Source organism: Sparus aurata, chromosome 14 (assembly GCF_900880675.1).
Source record: "Sparus aurata chromosome 14, fSpaAur1.1, whole genome shotgun sequence".
NCBI classification, from domain to species: domain Eukaryota; kingdom Metazoa; phylum Chordata; class Actinopteri; order Spariformes; family Sparidae; genus Sparus; species Sparus aurata.
Window position 1 is genome coordinate 4,342,356 of NC_044200.1, and position 21,615 is coordinate 4,363,970.

Below are 21,615 nucleotides of genomic sequence, written 5' to 3' on the forward strand. Positions count from 1 at the left end.
GTGGACTCCCCCCGCCACAGGAAATCTTCCGGAGTTCGGCCACCATTGTTCCGACACTGCGATGGGTGGTCTGCTCTTTGAAGAGGAAAATCCCTGTTCTGCCCAAAGCTCTGGCATGTTCAGGAGGGATTACAGCCCATTGTGTGTGCATGTGTGTGTGCGCGCGCGACCCGATGTATGTGTGTCTGAGTGCATGCCGAAACAAAAAAAGCCACAAATGTCCCCCCTGCCAAGACAAAGTTAATTCCTAAGTGTGTGTATGTGTGTGTGCGCGCTTCGATACCAAAAGCTAGTAGCCAAAACGTCTTGCCAAATAACTTAGTACCAAAGTGTGTGTGTGTTTAGAACGTCATTGAGTGTGTGTGCACTTGAAGGAAACAGGGGCCAAATGATTCCTGCCAAACTCTAAAATGCTTAAATTAATACCAGTATGTGTGTGTCAGTTTGAGTGAATGCATGCGTACAGTATAAAAAACAGAAGCCAAAACGTTATGCTAAAATTAAATTAAGGGGAAAGTCCAGTTTACTACAACTTTCATTTAATTTTTCTGGCGAAAAAAGCCTTTTTTGCGCATGTATTTAAATGGATAATAAAGAGTCACAATTTCATCAAATGACGGTATCAAATCACGCCTGGTGCTTAGTTTCATTTACACAGTTGAGTGTGAGGTATCATTATGGGGCGGCCATAGGGAATATTTTTGAATCTGCGTTGAATTTTTTTGTATGCAGGCTAATTGTCATTTCTATTAAAATAATGTGCCACTAAAGGTCTTTTACCTATCATCATGAATTTAAAGGTTCAGTGTGTAGGATTTACTGGAATCAAGCCGTGAGACTGCGGACTTCAACCAACACTATGTCCCTCCCCTCATCCTCCCCTACAGTGGTGGCTGAAAATCAAAAGCCCACTCTGGAGCCAGTGTTTGGTTTGTCCATTCTGGGCTACTGCAGTAGTATGGCATTCAGCATGGCGGACTCCGTGCTAGAGGATCCACTCCCTCTGTGGATAAAAGAATCATGTAAGGTAACAAAAACCCAAAAATTCTTAGTTTCGAGTGATTCTTTATTTCTACCCTAAACCACTAAATCCTACACACTGGACTTTTGAGTTTTTTCACTTATGTGATATTTAGAACGGGTTTCCTAAAGGAGTAGTTTAACATTTTGGGAAATTATTAATCTCTGTCTCAATGAGGGTTGAAGATCAATACTACACTCATTTCTGTGAGCTCAGTAAATCCAGGAGGCTAAAGCTTTGCATAAGGAATGTAAGCTAGGGGAAACAGCTAGCCCAGCTAAAAGACTTGCACCTCTGCAGCTCTTAACATCAAGGTTGCAAGTTGATCAATGACAATCTGTTCGCTTTGCTTGCACTCCTTGATGAAATCACAAACAACCGATATGGGGGCTCTGGAACAATTGCCAGAATCGTCTAATTAATGCTCCATTCAAGCCACAGAAGGATGCAATAAAGTTAGCCCAGTGACTCTCTGGGGTTCTGAATCAAGGAGGGAAGTTGCTAGTCCATTGGAAAGACAAGAACACTGTCACAATGGTAACAAGCATGGAGAAGAAATACAGTGAGAACTCAAGGGATGGACCAAGGAGCAACGTTCCTTTGACAGTGTCGCACAACCAAAATGAAGCAACCACTACAATGAGTATATGGGTGGTGTTGACCTTCAGTCAGCTACAGGTGATCCACAGGTATCAACAAACCGTATCTTAATTGGGTCCAAGAAGTGGTGGTGATCCATCGTCACACAGTCTGAACAACGCATTAAGAAACAGCCATTGCTGTTATAGAGATGTTAGGGGAGGGACTATTGGCCTTCTCACACAACTTTGTCAGGGAAGGAAATCTGGACTGGCTACTAGACATACAACAAAGCTACTCACTGAGCTTTGCCATATATAAATATATATTCAGCAGCACTGCATGAGAGTGAAAGTAATATGGCCAGGGAATTAATGATTTAACAGTAAGGAAAGAACTGCAGAACTCATCTGAGCAGCTGACTGCGGTGACTGCAGTGGTGATGGCACAAACTGTTATACCACAATACTACAACTGTTATAGTGTAATGTAAATACCTGAATGTAGGCTACCTCCTGAATGACCTGGATACGTTTAAATGTGACAAAAGAATTACACCATGCTACAATGATGACGTGCCATTTGATTTGATGGATGCTGCTTTGTAATTGCTTTCAGAATTCAAATGAGTGTTGTATAAGGGGTCTAGATTTCAAATCCTCACTAGCATGTAAAAAAATTCTTGCCTAGAGCGCCTTTTAAATTCTACTTGAGTAAATGTCTTTGTTTACTCTCCAAGTTAAAATACTGGCTGAACTGTCTTTGTGAACACCCATCATAGTTAACAGACCAACTTCTTGGTTCGCCTTTGACCTACCATACACAAACATCTTTTTCCTGGCAATTATAGAGTTTTACACTATCTGAGATGCACTTGTGGTTTAGATAATTGGAAACTGTTGTTGTTTCTTGCCATGTCTGACTTTGTTGTGGAAGGATAGTCAGAACCCAAAAAATAAGAACCCAGTGATAAACAAGAATAATTTGTTAATTCCAAACTCTGTGCCTGTGTTTAGTGCAAGCACACACGCCTGCACGTGTTTGTGTGTATACACCCCGCAGCTTATGCATGTCTTCTTTACGTATAGAACATAGTGCGATTATAGCCAAACAGTGCTGCTTTAGCTGGCCTTTATCTGTGCATGCTTAAACAGGAATGCAGTAATTCAAAGGGAAGCTTCAAAAGCAACAGCACTGATGTTAAAAGACAGACAAGCTAAAGACTCAGCTTGGATCAGCTGTAATTCCTTTACAGCGTGTGTGTGTGCGTGTGTGTGTGTGTGTGCGTGTGTGTGTGTGTGTGTGTGTGTGTACTAGTCAGAGACGAAGAGGGAAGACTGGATGTGAGAGAAGAAAGTAATATGTCACATGAAAGAGAGGAAAAAAAAGAGAGGCGAGTAAAAAAGAGACATGCAACAAGGTAGAGATGGATGATGGAGGAAGAGAAGCAGCAAGGCCTCCGCCTTCTCACCTCAGCTTAAACTTAATACTCACTCGTTTCATTTAACTCACCACCCACACACTGCTGTGTCTCATCACACACACACACACACACACACACACACACACACACACACACACAGATACACGCACACACATGCACACACACACCATCATACAAGCAGACACAAAACAAAGACAGCCAGCAATTATGAGACGGCGTACACAAACACCACCTACTGAGCAACGCATCCAAAACACATATTTTATCTGAGTACAGCAGCACCTCCTAACACTTCACAATGTCCTCACTGAACATAATGCGTTACACACACACGCGCGCGCGCGCACACACACACACAGTAGCAGTGACAAAGACAGATACAGCACATCATCAAGCGGCCTCGTAGGTGGTCTCTCTCTTCTCTTTCTCCCTCCTACACTCCATTTCTGTCTCTTTCATCCTGTCTGCTCCACTTCCACGTTCAGTGTGACGACGTCGCCTCCAGGATAAAGTGGTTGAAGATTAAGCTGCAACTTTCAGAACGAGTGACGTGGGCTTCTGATGAATTAAACGACTGGCCACTTGCCATCTGTCCCCTGTCTGTTTTCAAAACGGGATTTCTATCGGCGCCACATTTAGCTGATGTTGAACTTAACAACCGTATCCTGCAGTGTGTATGTTAACGTTTTTGGCAGAGCCACTTTATCACATAGAAATCCAGTGCGGACCGTTCAAAAACCAGTTCCATGTTCATGTGTTCAAGAGTCCTCCAACATACAAGGTTGTCTTTTTCCTTTCTCTGTTTTGTTGTTGAGGATTTCACTGCTCCAGGCTCACTGGAGGGTGTAGACACTCTTATGCCTCTTCTCATGAGCATGAAGTCACAAATTGGGAACTTCACCAAGGACTCTCAGAGTGTACTTGGACACACTGACACGGAAAAGTATTCATTATGGTACATGATGACAATGTCACTGTGACAAAATGTGGCAGGCGATCGAGTGTTCAGTGTGGATTATCATTCTCAATCAGATCCAAATCTCTGTCAGTCTGTTTTCATAACTTCATGAAATGAAATGAAAGTGAAACAGGCTGCGGGGACAATATTACTGTACTCTCAAACATAAATAATCCGGAGGAGCCATAATTTATGAGCTCAAACATGCAAACCACCTGTAACAGTAACTAAACAGAATCTTGTTTCTGGTAATACAATGGTGGCAACATGTTTGCTTGAACATTCACGACAGACAGAACTGCTGTTACTGCCTGAAAATTCTGACTGAGTTCAGGTAAATGTAATCAGGCTCATGACAACGTATAACATTTTGTTGAGATTCATGGAAAATTTTTAATACCTTTGACCGCAAATTGTATCTAGGTAACTAGGACGGCACTCATTTAGAGTGCAGTCCCCTTTCATTCAAGCCTAATCAATTATCTAATGAAACACTTAAATCTGCTACTTGCTACTCTGCTTTTATTTGGTTCTGCATCAAATTATACTCACTTATACATACCAGTCACCCAAATACGCCTGATGTTTTTCACGAAGAACCATGCACTTTTCCCTGATAAAGTTCACAAGAAATGTTGAAAAAACAGCACATCAATGCAATGTTAAACAAAGAGAGAAAATATTCAACGATCTGTCTCTTTATCGGGATTCACTCTAAAAGTTAATGGGGTCTCTTCTGGGCTGAGAACCATCCTCCATCCAAGTTTTGTGGAAATCTGCTCAGTGGTTTTTGTTTGTCCAGCTAGCCAACCAACAACCAAACAAGTGCACATGGGGTGAAACCATGAAGTCCTTGGCGATTTAAAGTTGTCATTTGTAAAATACGGCCAGAATTCCAAGAATAAAGAGGACAGCATATCACCAGAGTAAAGGGTAACGACAGCTCTTTGTTAACTGTACTTGGCTGTAGCTCGCTTCATTACCTAATTAGCTCATGGCTCAGTTAAGCATGGAGCCAGTAGCCTGGGAGTTTGTTTGGACTAAGTCCTTGGATCACTGTATTCAACAGGGCTTAGCCCAACCAGGTTCAGCTGCCTGAGAGCGAACACGGCTGGACACAGAGCTGGAACTGAACACTGCCTCAGCCTCCAATACAAATGGAGGTGAGATGGAAGAAATGGGATACAGTACTGAGGTGACGTACAGCCGCTCTGACCAGGACTGTGATTATTTTCACATTTTACATGGTAAATTGAGGATTTATTTCAACCAAATCTGAGGTGACTGTTGAAAGACAAACTACGACTGTTCAGGTGAGTTTCATTTCAATTATTTGAATTTGAATGAGGTGTATTTCATAAAGGCAATTTAAAAAAAAAAAACGGGACATGCAGATTAAGCAACAGTTCACGTACAGCAGATCACATGCACTGATGCTGACCAAGAAAATGAATCCGAGATAGAGAAAAGGGAAATTATGAGAAACGCTTCCATACAGTGATATCCACAGGCTTCACTTGCCATGCTTTTCTGAACTCGGAGGAAAACAAACTGAAAATAACTTATCTGAAATAAAAAGTGAAGATTTTTTTCTGTGGCAATTTTCTCATCTCGTTGCATCTGTTTTTTTTTTTTCCCTCATGTACACACACACACACACACACACATGCACACACACCACACGCACAGTCGCAAAGAACGCAGTCTTTCAAGTGTGCAAATAGAAGACACAAAAGCAGTGAGGGACAGATGGGAAACGGTTTGCTTAAATTTACAGTCACTTGAAATTCTGTGGAGTTTCCCAATGTTAAAAACCATAAAGGAGTGTCAAACTTCCTCGTTAGGCTCTCCTCCAGCAGCGCTCACTGCTGGGTAAACATAAGAGAGAGGGGTGAAGAAAAAAAGATAGGAAGGAAGGAAAGTGGAGAGAGGAAGAGCATGAGAATGAAGAAAATTAGGCTTAGGGGAGTATGGATAGCTGAGAGAAGAGAAGAGAGGGAGGAAGGAGGAGGAGAGCGGCAAGAGATGGAATACAGGGAGTAGGGAAGGAGGATGGAAGGAGTGAAACATGTGAGGAAAGGAGAAGAGAAGAAGAGTGTGCCAGAAAAAGACAGCAGTCATGAAAGTTTAATGCCCTCGCTGTTACTAAGCTAAAGGGAGCAGGCTGCGAGGAGAATGAGAGAAGTTGAAGAGGTGAAGAGGAGGTCCAAAGGGGAGGTGGGGTAACACTTGACAGAGGATGGAGATGAAGGGGCAGAATTCACACATACTGTACACACACAGACATGGCTGTAGAGGCAGGTGTAGAGCCAGAGACACACTCTCCCTCTCCCGGGCAAAGAAAAAACCCACACTCGCATTTAAAGTGCCTACATGGCAATCGCATCATGGTCGTCCCTCATCTATTATTCAGCAGTAAAGGGGAACAGAGTAGAGCAGGCGCTAAATAAAGAGTTGTAGCAGCTAAAGGCAGTAGATTTCGCAAGTCAAAGAGGGAACCGCCTGTGGTCATTTTCTTTATTAGGAGGATACCGAGACAAAACCTAAATACCAAAAACGGAAGATGGGGTTGCTTCAGTTTCAACAGTCCCTCCTGTCCTCGGGAAGGGTTATTGTGCATTTTTCCCTCCCAAATGCACTTGAAGTTGTACTACTCATTATGTTTTCATACTCACAAAGGATCAATCGAATGAAATGTGAAAGGTATTGCATTGAGTGACAAACCCACGGATAATTAACGCCCATCCATGCTGTTCACTTCCAGTTTGACAAAGCTTTTTTAGTTTCTTTGGCTTATTATTTAGTTTTTGTGTCACAAAATCCTGCACTCATAAAACCTTTTACTACAGGCAGCCACTGTTTTTAGCGTACCAACCGCAAGTAAAACTACACATAAGTTACACAGTATACAACTGCTTTGCCCAACTCCAACTGTTAACTGTTACTGCTTACGTATAAACCAATAATAGGTCGGTGTCAAAGCAAGTTAGCTTAAAGTGATTTGTCTATATGAATTTTGTTTTAATCTGACCTATAACCAAGTGAATGCTGTTGTTTCTCCATATGTGCTGCATGTGTAAATAGGCAACTGTTTGCTAAAACATTATCCATGATAATAGCTTGTTTTGTGGCTACAGGTCTTATCTGTGGCTAAGGGGGGAGCCAGCATTGTGTTATCGGAAGGTTGCTGGTTCGATTTCTCTGGTTTGCATGTCAAAGTGAATCAGGGGAATCCGTGTATGAATTACTGTAGATAGCTTTGAAAAAAAGCATCTGCAAAACGTATGTTTTACTTGTTACGAAACAGTCTCAGTTTTATTAGTTTTTATCAAAAAACAATACAGACATAAAGAAGGAAAGAGTGAAGTTAAAAAATACTATAAAATTCATACTGTTTATTGTAATGTGGCAGGTTTTTCCTCACTCGAATCAAGGGTTTAAGGACAAAAGATGTCATTTACTGTAGAGATTGTAAAGCCCACTGAGGCAATGTGTTTGTGATTTTGAGCTGTATAAATAAAACTGATTTTGATTTACTTTCTTAAAAATGTAATGTAATCCTACTGTAAACGCAAGTGTGCATTATGATTTACCACAACTGGCGCACATTTTACGTTTAGCTCACGGTCTTTTACCAGTTTTTCTTTCCTTGAATTATTCAATTAAACATTTAAAAATGGAACAACATCGAGTGGACACTGATCACTGGACAGCATCTAATAGAAAGGTTAATCGTCCCAGTCTCCGCCTCTCAGCTGCTTTAGGAAGCAAGAAGCCGCGACAACACATTTGATGTTGGCCTTGCTACCAAGCTATATCTTGCTGTATCAACGTCACCAGGCAATGTTGGTGTTTTTAACTTTAGCTCAACTAAAATAGAGCAATGTCTGCAAGATAGTTCAGACAGACAACTCAAGCTGCACTGCTATACACGTGACATGCCCCACTGTCTACAATCATCTACCAAATACACCCTCCCAATATGCATATTCATATCTTCTATTAAATCTATTCAATCTACGAAACTTTCCCAAGTTTCCCAATATCTCCACAAATAGATACATTAGCCTACCCCATCCCATAGCATCCCGCAACAGCAAAAGGAGATAAGTATTTAAAACACTTTTTAGCAAATGCAAATGCTAGAGAAGGTGGTGGTGATTATATCACTATTGTCCACAGGGGCCACTGGAATCAACAAAACATGAATGTTCCTTGCAGCTGCTTTAAATTTGATGTGATTGTTGCTGTCCCCCTCCGACCAGAACAGCTCAATTTCTCGGTGCTCACCTCCAATCTAAGATGCACACACTACAACCTGAGACAACCATAGTTGAGCCATATGTTGAGTGTGTTCTAGCACTCTGTGTCGAACCATTACCCTCATCCACCCACCCATCCATCCAAGTGCGCAGGTACACACATATTTATTAATTTGTTAGTAAAGTTGTGTCTGTCAGGAATGTAGGGGAGGAGTAAATTGGACTGCTGAAGTGCTCTGAAAAGTTCATGTAAGAGTGTTGATTACCATTGGAAACCATTGTTACTGCCACTAGTCCAAACTCAATGCAACCACAGCTGAAGGAGCAAGCTAAACATTCAAACCCAAAGGTGGTGGATAGTTAATCCAGTATCGGAGATCTACTTTTAAACCTTCTTCTTCAGGAAACAAGTAGGATGATGTTTTTACCTTGATTCACCTCATGAGTGGAGCTCATAAAAGAGGGGAAAAGCCCTGAATATCCCTTTAATATTTCATGCATTCTGTGGTGGGAAATGGTTCTCACACATTAAGGGAAGAAGACAGAAACAAATCTGCAAATAGACTGTTGGTTGTTCATCGATCTGTATTTCCCAATAGTGAGCTTCAGTATTTTATGGTCCATGTGTCTGTGGCGGCAGTAAAGCAGCCTATGAACTGAAGTCAGACAGAGGGGGAGCCAGAAGGAAAGACTGAGAGAACAAAGCCTTTAAGAATTAAAGCTGCTCCTCTCTTGACCCAGAGTTGACTCCCAAGCACAACGAGATCCATATTTAAACACAACATTGACTGCAGTGTATTCCCGTTCCGCTTCGCCAGCTCACGCAATCACAAGGCATGAATAAAGACGCCACTCAAGTCTACAGCGATCAGGGCAGCGCACACAAAACAAACACGCAAACACTCACAGAAGCGTTGGCTTGGCTTACGAAATCCACGTGGATGCTCGTTGGCGCGTGTGCGCTCCTGGCCGCAAGTGTGCGCTGAAAGCCTGATCAAAGAGGCCATTATTGGAGACAATTGGACTGAAGTGCTGCTGCTCATGAGCTCGAGGTCTGCCTCTCGCCCTTGCTAACCCCTTTTTTTTTTTTCTCCTCCCTTCCTCTTTCTGAATCTCTCTCCTCTGTCTCTCCTCTCACCTGTCCCGCGCAATCAGCTCACACGCTTTTCAACACAGTCCTAACAGCGCCTTTTCCATCAGAGCTCTTCAGGCGGCACAATATGCTCCTCAGAATACACACACACACACACACACACACACACACACACACACAGGCACTGGCAGTGAATTAAAAGGTAAATTAGGAAACTATACAACATCTCTTTTTTAAAAAGAACTTTTAACTTTTAATTATTTCTCCTGCTTTAGCTCTTTAATCATACTATGCATTTTTTTTCTGAACATTGTTCTGTGCTGATTTCACAGGTCAGTGTTACGTTATCTTTGCAATGTAATACAATTAAAGAGCTCTTTGGAACTTCCATGTAGTTCTGAAAGCTAGTTGTATAAGGGCAGATTCAACTTAACTTAAAAATAAAATGAATATTTACTGTGTTGGCTTACACAACAAACCCCAATCCTTAAACCCTTATTCAACAATAATTTTAATAAGATAGCCATACAATGGATTGATTCCAATAGCTGGTCTATAACTGTTGAACACAATAGCAGTTTTGGCCCCTTTTTCAAGAGAAAATCTGTAGACCTCTGTGAAAAATCAGTGACACACCCCTACAGTACAAGACAACTTCACATTTACTCAGTCATGGGCATCACCCCTATCTACTGTTTCCCACATTTTATTTGTGGCGGTTAGCCACGATATCAACATGGGCCGCCACACATTAGTCGTGGCAGTTCCCAACATTAGTCCGCCGGTAAAACCAACGAAGAAGAGGAGGAGAACTATTTAACGCAGCCAGGCCTTGAAGCCAGTTTTTGTCGTGGCCAAGCTGTGATAATTACATGGTCATGTGATGCGCTGGGGCCTTTGTCCCAAAAGCTAACATTGTGGAAGACGTGTCTATAAAACGGTCATAAAAGCCTCGAACTCCCCGCAAAATGACTCGTTTTACTGTCCGAATTTGGGCAATTAGGTCAGTTAGATGAGTCGGTCGGAGGATGTCTAGAGGGCACATGGCAGTCCACCTGGAAAGCCACCGCCACAATTAAAGTCTAATCCCGTGGGAAACACTGCCATCACAACATATAACAACAAAAATCACCTTTTGTTGAAGTGGAGAGCTTTCTATCTTTCCTGACCACCATAGACAATTGAAATCCAGGTATAACATGCATTCTCAGTGGCAAAGATTTACATTCATTTTTTCAATTACTGAAGAGGAAATGGGGTATTAGTGTCATGATTTGGAGTTTTCGGGTGGATAATTCTGTGCTTGGTGAGTTTTTCAGAGGTGCAGTGGAGGCTGGGCGCATCTTTACTGGAGGGCTGGAGTTTTCTGTTCAACACACCTGCAAGCGAATCTCATCAACTCCAGCTTAAATGCTCTGGGCTTGGCGCCATTTAGCTCAATTTGTAGAGCGGGTGTCCCATGTACAGAGGCTTTGTCCTTGCTGCAGCGGCTCCATGTTTGAGTCCCAGCCTGGGGTCCTTTGCTTGCATGTCACTCATCCTGTTTCCTGTCATCTCTTCAGCTGTACTATCAACTACTAAAAAAAAATGCTTTGGTCTACTCTGCATTCATTGCTAGATTGTTTCGTCTCACCTACATGGTAGATCAGACCTTCGAGCCTCTAGAGATTGTATATGATTATGTTTTGCTCTCCTACAAACCTAACCTTGTCTTTCCTCGTCTTCTCCAGTGTGGACATCCTCCTTGAGCTCCAGCCTCACCAGCCTCCAGCCTCCAGCCTAAGCACCTCTGCCACTCGTCTCAGTCCTCCCTGCTAACTCTCCCAGCCTGCCTTACCGAGCTCCACTCTGCACTTAAGCACAGACTGCCACAGCTCTGCCACCGAGCCGGCAACTATCTATGATATGAGTTTCCCTTGATTTAATTTTTCACGTTTTTCAAGTTTCTTATCAGAAAAGTCTATTGTGAAAGACGAATATTTAAGTTTCTTGTGAGGCTGCGACCTCTAGTGGCTGTAATAAATATTACTTTAGCAAAGGAGGGAGCCAGGTGACACTGTATAAAGAGCGACCATAGGGAGAAGGTCAGGGACAAACGGACGGACTTTTACCCCAGAGGCCACTGTCATGTCCAGTGTGAAAACGAAAGTCAACAGTCAGTGCGTTTACATGACACTCAAGAAAACCGAATTACTTGGTTAGTCTGACTATGAACGGATCTTTAACATGCATGTATACACCTTAGTCTGACTAAAATCGGACCGGATCGGTTTTCTCATAGTCGAATTAAAGCACCCAGATTATTCGATTGATAGTCGCATTACTCCTGCATGTATACTCGGATAATTGCAGTTGTCTGATTGAGTAGCATAGTCGAACTATGGCTGTAATCTGACTAAGCTGTGCATGTAAACGCACTGACTGAGATATTTTAACTTATCAATGTAGTTATTTGAAGCATTTTTTGAACACAGGTTGTTATCCTCAACCTAACCACAACTGTAGTTGTGTTGCTGTTGCACAGCTCATTGCACTTTGATCTGAGTTTCGATGAGCCATCTGTCTATCACCGTTGATCACGAGCTGTAGTTTCCACAGCACAAGCTCAACTAATCAGATCAACAGTTGTTACTAAAAGTGCTAGTAGATGAGGTACCAGGGCGCCCCGACGCTAATCAAATTCTTTCTGGTTTCATGCATCTTTTTGACCCAAGGTTTGTATTCGCCATACTGTATGGGGTTGTGCTCTGATGCAGCAGTTTTCGCTCTCCCATAAAGCTGCACATTCTTGGCACTATCTTGGAGTAACAAGATTGTTTTGTTGTATGCAAGTATTATGACAATAAAGTTGTATTGAAAATTGTACGTCATGGGACTCAAAAGAGTTGTAATTAAGCTGTTTTGTTACATGCTGCTGAAATACACTCAGGTAATAAAAAAAGATGGAGGTACTGAGAGACTAGAGTCAGAGCTCTTTTTTCTTCCTGACGGAGGAGGACTTTTAAGAGACTGTTTATTCTGCACTAGAGGAGGAACATGACAAGTCTGAGCTATATGAGACTGAGGAGACAGAGAGGTTGGAACCAGTTCTAAGTATGAAATGATATTGAGTTAGGCCTTCAGCTTACAATCATTTTTATGATTGATGAATGCCTTGATACTTTACTGTCTTCAAAAAACTATTGTTTTCTAGTGATTTTCTAACTGATTACTTGACTGATCGTTTAGACATTACGTTAGCAAAAACTTTAAAAAGTGAAGTAAATGTACTGACAAGATATCATTAATGCTTTTCCCCTTAATACAAAACTCTCGCCAAAATGCAACCTAGGCTTTTTTTGTGAATGTATATGAGTCAAACCTTTGTGTAAATGCATAATTACGACGAAAGAGGCACTTTTAACATTTACCATAGTTTTGTTTTCGGGCAAGCTCATTTTTAATGGAGTGCTACGGGCATTTTAGCGATAGAATCAAAATCGCTATTTTTTAAACACTAAGAAGGCTCGACACAATATGAAACTTTGCGCGTAGTATCACCAGGGTCTCTACACATGAACACAAGCATTGAGAACATTGTTTGTGTACACAGAGTTTACTAAGAAGAAGGTTTTTGGACAACTCACCTTAGCGGTAGCTTGTTCCCCTCCCAGTCATCATGGCAGCCGAGAAGTATCGATCTCAGAATGCAACGTAACTTTGAGGAGAGTTAAGGTGGAACGCTACTGTCTTCCGGCAACAACTATCCACGCGGTATCTCACGTGACTTTTCCGGCTTTTGATTTTAGTATTGTTTCTTATATAAGACTCCTTTTTCAACTTCAAGGTCAATATTGTTTTTCGCTAACGACAAAACAACGAATTATCCGTGCATTTTATATGGAACTAAGCTTTAGGAGCGTTCCACCTTAACTGTCCTCCATGTTACGTCACATTCGGAGATCGAAACTTCTCAGCTGCCAGGACGGCAGCGAGCGGAGGAAACATCTGCTAACGTGAGTTGTCCAAAAACTCTCTTTTTAGCAAACTCTGTGTACACAAACAATGTTCTCAATGCTCGTGTTCATGAGTAGAGACCCTGGTGATACTACGAGCAAAGTTTCATGTTGTGTCGAGCCTTTTTAGAATTTTAAAAATAGCAATTTTGATGCTAGCTTAAGAGTGCCCGTAGCACTACACTGAAAATGAGCTTGCCCGAAAATGAAACTACAGTAAATCTTAAAAGTGCCTCTTTCGTCGTAATTATGCTTTTACACGAAGGTTTGACTCATATACATTGACAAAAAAAGCCTAGGTTGCATTTTGGCGAGAGTTTTGCTTTAACCTGGACACCTCACCTGAGTGGGACAGTGATGGCTATATTAGCCCCCACCTGCAGAGGGGTTCTAGTTGCGGGCTCTTGTTAGCCACAAACAGATTGCACTGTGTTCCACACTGTTTGCATGATGGGTCTCCTTCTTTGCTCAAAGTCTTTAGATTGTTTGGGGTTGGCAAGAGGTCAGCCCCAGCATACCCAAGGATGGACAACTTACCCTGGTCCGGGGACCTAAAGTTCCTTCCAGGAGCGTTAATCACCCAAGTGCCTGGTCCCAATGCATCTAATGCCTGTGGCTAGCATGCCCAACCACTTTCATGCGTCTGTCCACTTCTGCTGCCTCTCAGACTCTCTACACCACCAGCTCCCTCCTGCCTTTAGCACTGGCTTTGCTCCATCTCTTGGCGTTGTAATTACCAAAGCCTTACTGTCCTTGGCAAACCACCTCTACAATCTCCTGATGCTTCCAGTAAGTTTCAGCATCCTTCAGTGCTTCCTGGGGCTTCCACTCCCTGCCATACATGATGGTCTTGTTAACATGTCTGACTTTCTCATTCTCTGACTGCAGCAATGTGCTTGCCTTAGTGGCTTTAAATTCCTCCACCACTGATGACACTGGTAAGCAGAGCTTGGGTGTCTGGTTATACAGATTGACCGAGCTGAATGCTGGAGGACACCCAGCCATTTTTGTACAAATTTGCCGCAGTCTCTCTCTATTGCTTCCTCGGGAGTCATGGGGACCAACTGAAACACACCATTACTTTTAATAGTCTTGTGGATTTCCCTGGTTTGTAAACATTGTAATTTGAGATTACGTAAATTCACACCTCAACCAAGTCTATAACAAAGGTCTTGTATTTTAGATATCATATATTCAAATTGACAAAATCTCTAATCTCAGCTACCACACAATTAAGAAGTATAAAGGGACTACCAAGAAATATGTGTGCCAAATAGACATGCGCACACACACGCACAAAACACACACACACACACGCACACACAGCCCTCATACAGTGACTGACAGCTGGACCTGCATGGATCACCATGACAACAGAGTGCAGAAGTTTGGCATCAGTCTCCAGGGCCGTGAGCTGTGAGTTTACCCAGGTAAGGCAGCCTTCGTCTGGGGAGAAGCGCAGACTTTCTCCATCCTCCTCTCCTCTACTCTTGAGTCCCTTTAAACCTCCACCTCCTCTTTCTTTGCCATCTTCTCATTTTCCAATTCCTCCCCCTTCCTTTTGCATGAATTTTCCTCTCCTCTTTTCCTCTCTCCTCCTCGCCTCTCCCCCCTCTCCTGCGGCGCTCACCAGCCCTGACAAAGCCTTGAGCGGCTGCCAGCGGCCCCCGAGAGCTGACTGACTTCCTGCTAAAAATAAGAGCTGAGAGAAGAATCTCAGAGAGCTGCCACCAAGCGAGAGGAAGCGAGAGAAAGGCTGAAATTGGATAGAGGTTTGCAGAATATGGGGGGGGGGGAAAAAGAGAGAGGAAAATGGAAAATCACTGAAAGAAACAGGTGATGGAGGTGGAAGAATGAGTTTGAAGGAGGAAGAAAGATAGAGGGACATAAAATAGACAAAATGAGAAACAAACAAAAACTTTAGATTTGACTCCACCAGAGGAAAGATAAAAGGGTAGAAAGTTTGGGAGCAGATAAAGTTACCTGACCGAGGCTTAGTTTGTACAGACTCCGCCGAAATGAATACATTAAACCTGATCTCCCTGTAAATCTGCTCGGCACACACTGAACAGCAGGAGTTACATTCATCTACCGAATAAGACAGTGTGTGTGTGTGTGTGTGTGTGTGTGTGTGTGTGACAGAGATGTGGAGCAGGAGGGAATGAAAGAGAGAGAAAAGAATAGGAATAACCACATTATAAATATTTATACAAGAGGAAAAGGAAGAGATGGCAGAATTGCAGGGGAGAAGGAAATAACGGGAGGATGGGAGGAAGGGATGGAGAGAGGAGAGAGTGACTTCAGAGGCGGCAGCAGGCGCGCTTGGCTCGGTTTATCTTTTCTTTCCCGTCTCTCCCGTTGCCTCTCTCGCCGCTGGAGTGCGGGCTAGCGGATTTGCAGCGCACGCTCCCTGCAGCTTGCGCGCGCACGTGTGTGTGTGTGTGTGTGTGTGTGTGTGAGGAGGGGAAGGACAACAAGTTCTCTCCTTATCTCCCCCCTCTCCTCTACCCTCAGAGAGACAAACACACAAAGGCACTCGCGCCCGCAAACAGGCTTCTGCCGTTCCCAGCGAGGTTTGTGCCGGTGTTCGTGGCGGCAGCAACAATGGCGACGATGGCGATGATAGCAGGGCCTCTCCGCGCGCTCCGACTGTTGTAGATTCACCAATTCAACTGTTTTTCTGTCGCTTCCTACGAGGTCGCTCCATTCTGGTTTTCCACAGCTATCACGTAGCAATGATAAGACTTACACTTGCTCCAAACTCAGTATGAGATAAGATGCTTCCAGTGGAGGCTAGCGATGCAAAAAGTCGAAGAAGGCAAGACTGGGCTCAGTAAAGCTTTTCCACCTCTGCTTAAAAAAAAAGAAATGGCTCAAATGAACTATAGGAATTTATTTGCAGAATTAAGTGCCTTGCTTTTTAAAGTTGCAGAAATAAACCGGAATCATTTTAAGGTGACCAAAATGCCTGATACGGCACTCTTTAATGCTAATTTATGTCACATCAAGTGATTCAATATACTTTTCTTCAATTGCTTCTGACTGTCATCCTTGGTAGATGGAGTTTCCTGATATTTATGGATCTGGCAATGACTTGTTGCCATGACATTTGAGATGTCAGAAGGGATGTCATCTGACTCATCCTGACAACTGAGCAAGGAAAGTTACACCTGCATTAGCTGCATTGTGAGTGAAATACACGTGCATGTCTGTTATCTGTTATCACCTCGTTGTTGTTGTTTTTCCCAGAACATCGTTGTTGCAGGACCATCATTGCAACTGATCAAAAAGTTTCCATCTAGACAACCGTTGTGGCTGAATTGGCTAGACAATGGTTTGTCTCTCATCTAGACCACAATTTTGTTCACTTGTGCATTTGTTTTCTGTCTTATTTTTGTTTTGTGTCGCTGTTTGGTTAGGTTTAGGCAAAAAAATACTTTAGGGAGGCCATGCCTCAGGAGCTAGAGCCGACTAACCGGAAGGTCAGTGGGTTGGTCCCACTGAAGTTCAGTGTGCAGCCTTACCCCCTTGGGCAAGATACGTAAAATGCTCCTAGTGGCACTGTTCCATCAGCGTGTGTGTGAACGGCTTGGCATAGAAATATTGTTGGACGCTTTTGTTAGGAAGTGCTTTAACGCTCCTGATGAGGAGGCACCTTGCATGGCAGCCTCTGACATCAGTGTGTTCATGTGACAAGTGTTGTTAAGTGTAATGAGAAGTGGGAATACTAGAAACATGCTATATAAATGCCATTTACCATTTATCATGGTATCTTTGTCACAAAGCAAAGACATTAAAAACATGTAACTGGTCAGTTTAATTAATTATGATATTCCAGGGAACGACAGATTATGTATACACAGACGTGTAACACGCATGGGCAGGAAATCTAGTTTGCTTTTGAGGCACATGCTTTGTCGGTGTGCTTGTACTGTGTTAAGTCACAGTGCAGACGTCACACGTCACGGGGGAAGCCACAGACCTTCATGGACATGAACTGATGATGACATTTACACCACGCTGACCTTGCAGACATGCTTATTTTGCAACCATAAACCGGCCTTAGCAAAGAAAAATATCTGGAAAGGCTTTTAGGATATGTAAATACATTAAATAGCCGATGCTGGAAATTTTATCTCCAAAATTGGTTTGATGTAACGAAAATCGCAAGCATAAATAATTGAATGTATATTTTCCATTGTCTGAGGATCATCTACTCCATCTGTATGGCTTTTGAAAACCTGAAGAAGGGACTTTTCTCGCCTGGTTTGTCTCAGTGGTTTGTTCCTGCAGTTTCCACCGAGGAACAGGATGTCAGTGTTAAACTACACAGATATGAACTGGGACATCGCTGCAGTCTCCGCCGGAGCTGAGAGTGAGTGTAACACAAACCAGATCCATGCCAAACCACATCACACTCAGAGGACCATACTACGGGTTTGCAAGTTTAACAATAATCACATATATGCTGTCTTTAAGTCACTTTGGTTTGTTTCACAAAGCACAGCATGAGTCTCAATGGTTGTGTTTTTTTCTTTGCTAAAAGTCGGCCTTTGGTTTCTATTCATGTCGACACGCTATGGAAATAAACTTGCAGAGACTTGCTGTCCATCACAGTGAACATTCAAGTCAACTGTTTCGTCAAAGTTTTCATTGTGTGGAAGTGCGGTTCTGAGCAGAAAACAGTTTTAAATCTCTCCTTTGTGGTATGTTCAAGGAACTCCTCAAGGACCTGAGAATCAGCGGCCACAAAGCGCCGCATTCGTGAGCTCTGTTGTCAGCAAACTGAACACAGAAGACAAACAATAAGCAGACTGAAATCTTGCTGCTTCTTACACTTATAAAACTGCTGTGCACAAGTCAATTCCAAAACTCTGATGTATCAGAGCCTCCTTGAACTCACCAGAAAGGAAGAAAAGACTATTCTATTCTTTTTCAGTATGCAAGGAAATCAATTTAAAAATGTGTGACATACTTGGGAAAGGGATCAATAGAAAAGCAAAAGTAGATTTTTAATTTGCAGTCTATTTGCTCTATTTGCCTCTTTAAATAATGAAAACGTACTAATAAAAGATAGCCTATTGTAACCCTGAGATTCTGAGAATTTCAAAGAATCCATCCCTGTTAAAAGTTTTCTTCAAAACTTTTATCATAGCACCCTGAGTGAGTAAATTTAGCCTGGCATTGACCCCGGTCTTATTAATGGATTGTGACACAGGGACCCAGTTACAGAAAATAGGCCCCTGACCTGCTCTGGATGCAGAGCCACAACTTTCAGAGATGCCTACCTAGCCAGTCGTTGAACTTCTTGACCTCGGAGGGCAGACCCAGCTCAGTGAAGTCTCCAGCGTGGATGAACACGTCCCCATACGGCATCTGGATGGCGTCAGTTCGGGAGTGAGTGTCCGAGATGCACACAAAGCGGGTGTAGCCCGGTGGCTTGGGGGTGTCGTGGGGCATTGGGTCCACCCTAAGGAACAGAAGATAAGAAAGTTAAGGAAAGTTTAATGAGAGAGGAAGGGAAAAGAGGTCACTGCTGCTGTTGGTGCTCTTAACGAAAACACAAGAAAGAGAACCATGCTGTATGCAAAGTCTCTGTGGTAAGATCCTGACAATGAAAGAGGTTTGAATCATCCCCACAGACCGAATCAGAGGAGGAAACAAGAGACATAGCGGGAGCGAGAGGCCACAATAAAAGCACGGCGCTGAGAAAGACAGAAAGAGAAATGTGCAGAGATACAAAAAGAATAAAGCGCAGATATAGAAAAGGAGAGTCCTGCGGGATTTCCAGAGAGTGTGCAGATTCATGAAGTCTCTAGGGGGAAGAGCGGAGCTGGTGAATAACTGTGGCCCACTTTAGTGAGCTCTCCTCCAGGTACGATAACACCCAGCACTGCCTCTTCCTCCACCTCCTCCTCTTCAACCCACCACAAGAGAGAGAAAAAGACGAGGGGAATTGGGAAAGAAGATACACATGCATGTAGGACAACCGGTAAGCGTGAGTCATGAACTAATTAAAGTTCAATAAAATGTTTCAATTTAAATATTAAGTATAGAAAAATGTTTCGGTTTGGTTCTGTACTCATGTTTTGTGTGAGGAGAAGAAAAAGTAACGATATTACAATCCAAGATTCTCTCTTTATTTTGCTCATTAGCAACACCATTTTACATTTCCAGTGTATCATATAATGTCAAATAAATAAACCTATATAAAAATTTAAACACGTTCAAATGTGAAAAGTACCTCTTGGCCTTGACTACTGGTATAATAAAAAAAAATAATAATTAAAATAAAAGTCAAAACGAAAATACACTAACAATTTGAAGGAAGATGGTGCTTCTTCAAACTGTGCCTCTCTACTGCGCTCACCATGCTATCTGCCATGTTCACTGTGATTCTAACTAACTCAGTGCCACCTCCAGCGTAATTACATAATATGCAGACTAACAGTGATTGTCCATTTACTCGCAGGCAGGGTATTTCCAGTTACACACCAATCCGCTCTCACTACAGGAAGCAGAAATACACTGACAGAGCCAATTGGAAAAAACTCAAATTCATGAACCGCGCTGTAAGTGCGTGTTGTACCGTGGTTAGCGTAGCGTACGGTTCAATATTACATTGAGATTCATGGCACCCCTACAACCAAGTGGTTTGGTGCCTAAATCCAACAAGAACATAGGTATGGTACAATCACAATTGTAGAAAACTGAACCTAAAGAAACATCAAGTTGCAACATATCTGTGGTTTGTAGAAACATACAGTACATTGTTTATTCTGGTAATTGCTTAATTGTTAAGCCATTGTCTTTGGACACTTCCTTGTGGTTTCACAGCATTTTGGTCAACTTTTTTTCCCTTCTCCATGCACCTTGGGTGTAGGTTAGGTTGTGCCAGAATGCCCTACTTTGTTCCAACAATATTACTAGAAACGTAATCTTGATTCAGTGGCTCCAAGGGCATAGCCTATCCCTCTCGCAAGTGTTAAGTCAAAAGTGGCTGAACACTAATTGGAAGAAAAGCAAAGTAGAAGCAGTTCCAATGTATTAATGATTGAGCACAGTATTTCCTATGTGCTTGAAGCAGCAGAGTGGTGAGTATGACGTGACTCTTCTTGATCTGATAGAATTGGTGCTGAGGAAATACTAATAAATAATTTCCCAGTCTGGGATCACTAAAGTAATTCTATCTATCTATCTATACACAGTATGCTGAATTTATCAAAACAGCAGGTAACCACAGAGGATTTGTTGAGTTTGCAAAAAACAGAAAATAGCAGCCACAGCAAATTAAAACAGGACCAAACCAGAAACATTGAATTATAATCAAATATAACAGAAGAAAATTAAAAGTCAAGGCCTGCCTATAACTTAAGTCTGTGTCAGTTAAGCATTTCTTGCATGTCGTGTTGGTGTTGGAAGTCTGACTGCTATTTTTTTTACCCCAAGCTAGGTCAGAGGTCATGGTTATCTCTGACCTAGCTTGGCCATAATTATATATAGTTGGGAGGACTCCATTGCTATGGTCTTGCCTGGATCTGTGAGGTATTCTGTGTCTTGCTGAGATTCCACCTGCACCATTTAAGGTAAAATGCTAAAATTCAAATTCTATAATGTTCATGTTATGAGCACAGTCATGACGATAAGTCAAAATGACATCATTGTAGCGTCATGCTCAGGAGTCCAAAAACTGCCGCAAATGATGCAACTTTTACAAAACTTCCTCTGAAACATCAGAGGCTTTAAAAGTGTAGACGAGTCAGCAAACATGTAGTGAACGCAACACATTCATTACGAAAAAAGCTTTTCTACTCTTATTTGATGTTCCTCAAAAAGACCTTTCTGGATTTTCAGTTTAAAGACCTGCCCCTTTAGCATCAAGGCTTCTTCTTCCATCTGATCGGTGACTCAGTTTCTTGTAGTTGCTTTAACTGAAGCGGCATTTTACTCAGGTAAGATTGTTTAGCCTATGTGGACAAAAGATGATGATGGTGAAATAAAGTGCCGCATCACCAGACTACAGAGCAGCTTCTTTCCTCAGACTGTAAGGCTCTGCATTTAAAAATAGGTTTGAAGTTAAAGTGATTTTTTTTCGTACTTATCCAGCCTGAATAAGTTGCAATCCGTCTTAGGGACAGAAACAGTCGATCTTCTCTTTGACTGTCTCATATAGAGGCATTGGTACTATATTGACACTGTTTCATAACCAGTTAAAAGTTCCTTGTAGTTGGTATAAAGGAATAGTTCCCTCATGTTTAGATGA

General features: G+C 42.4%; 1 protein-coding gene across 1 annotated transcript in view; it reads right to left on the bottom strand.

The window, feature by feature from the left end:
• mpped1 (metallophosphoesterase domain containing 1) overlaps positions 1–21,615 on the bottom strand; it is a 95,569-nt gene that overhangs the window by 65,532 nt on the left and 8,422 nt on the right. Inside the window, exon 3 of the mRNA XM_030440324.1 lies at positions 18,641–18,822. Coding sequence (XP_030296184.1) covers positions 18,641–18,822 — 182 coding nt within the window. The remainder of the gene's footprint in view (positions 1–18,640; positions 18,823–21,615) is intronic.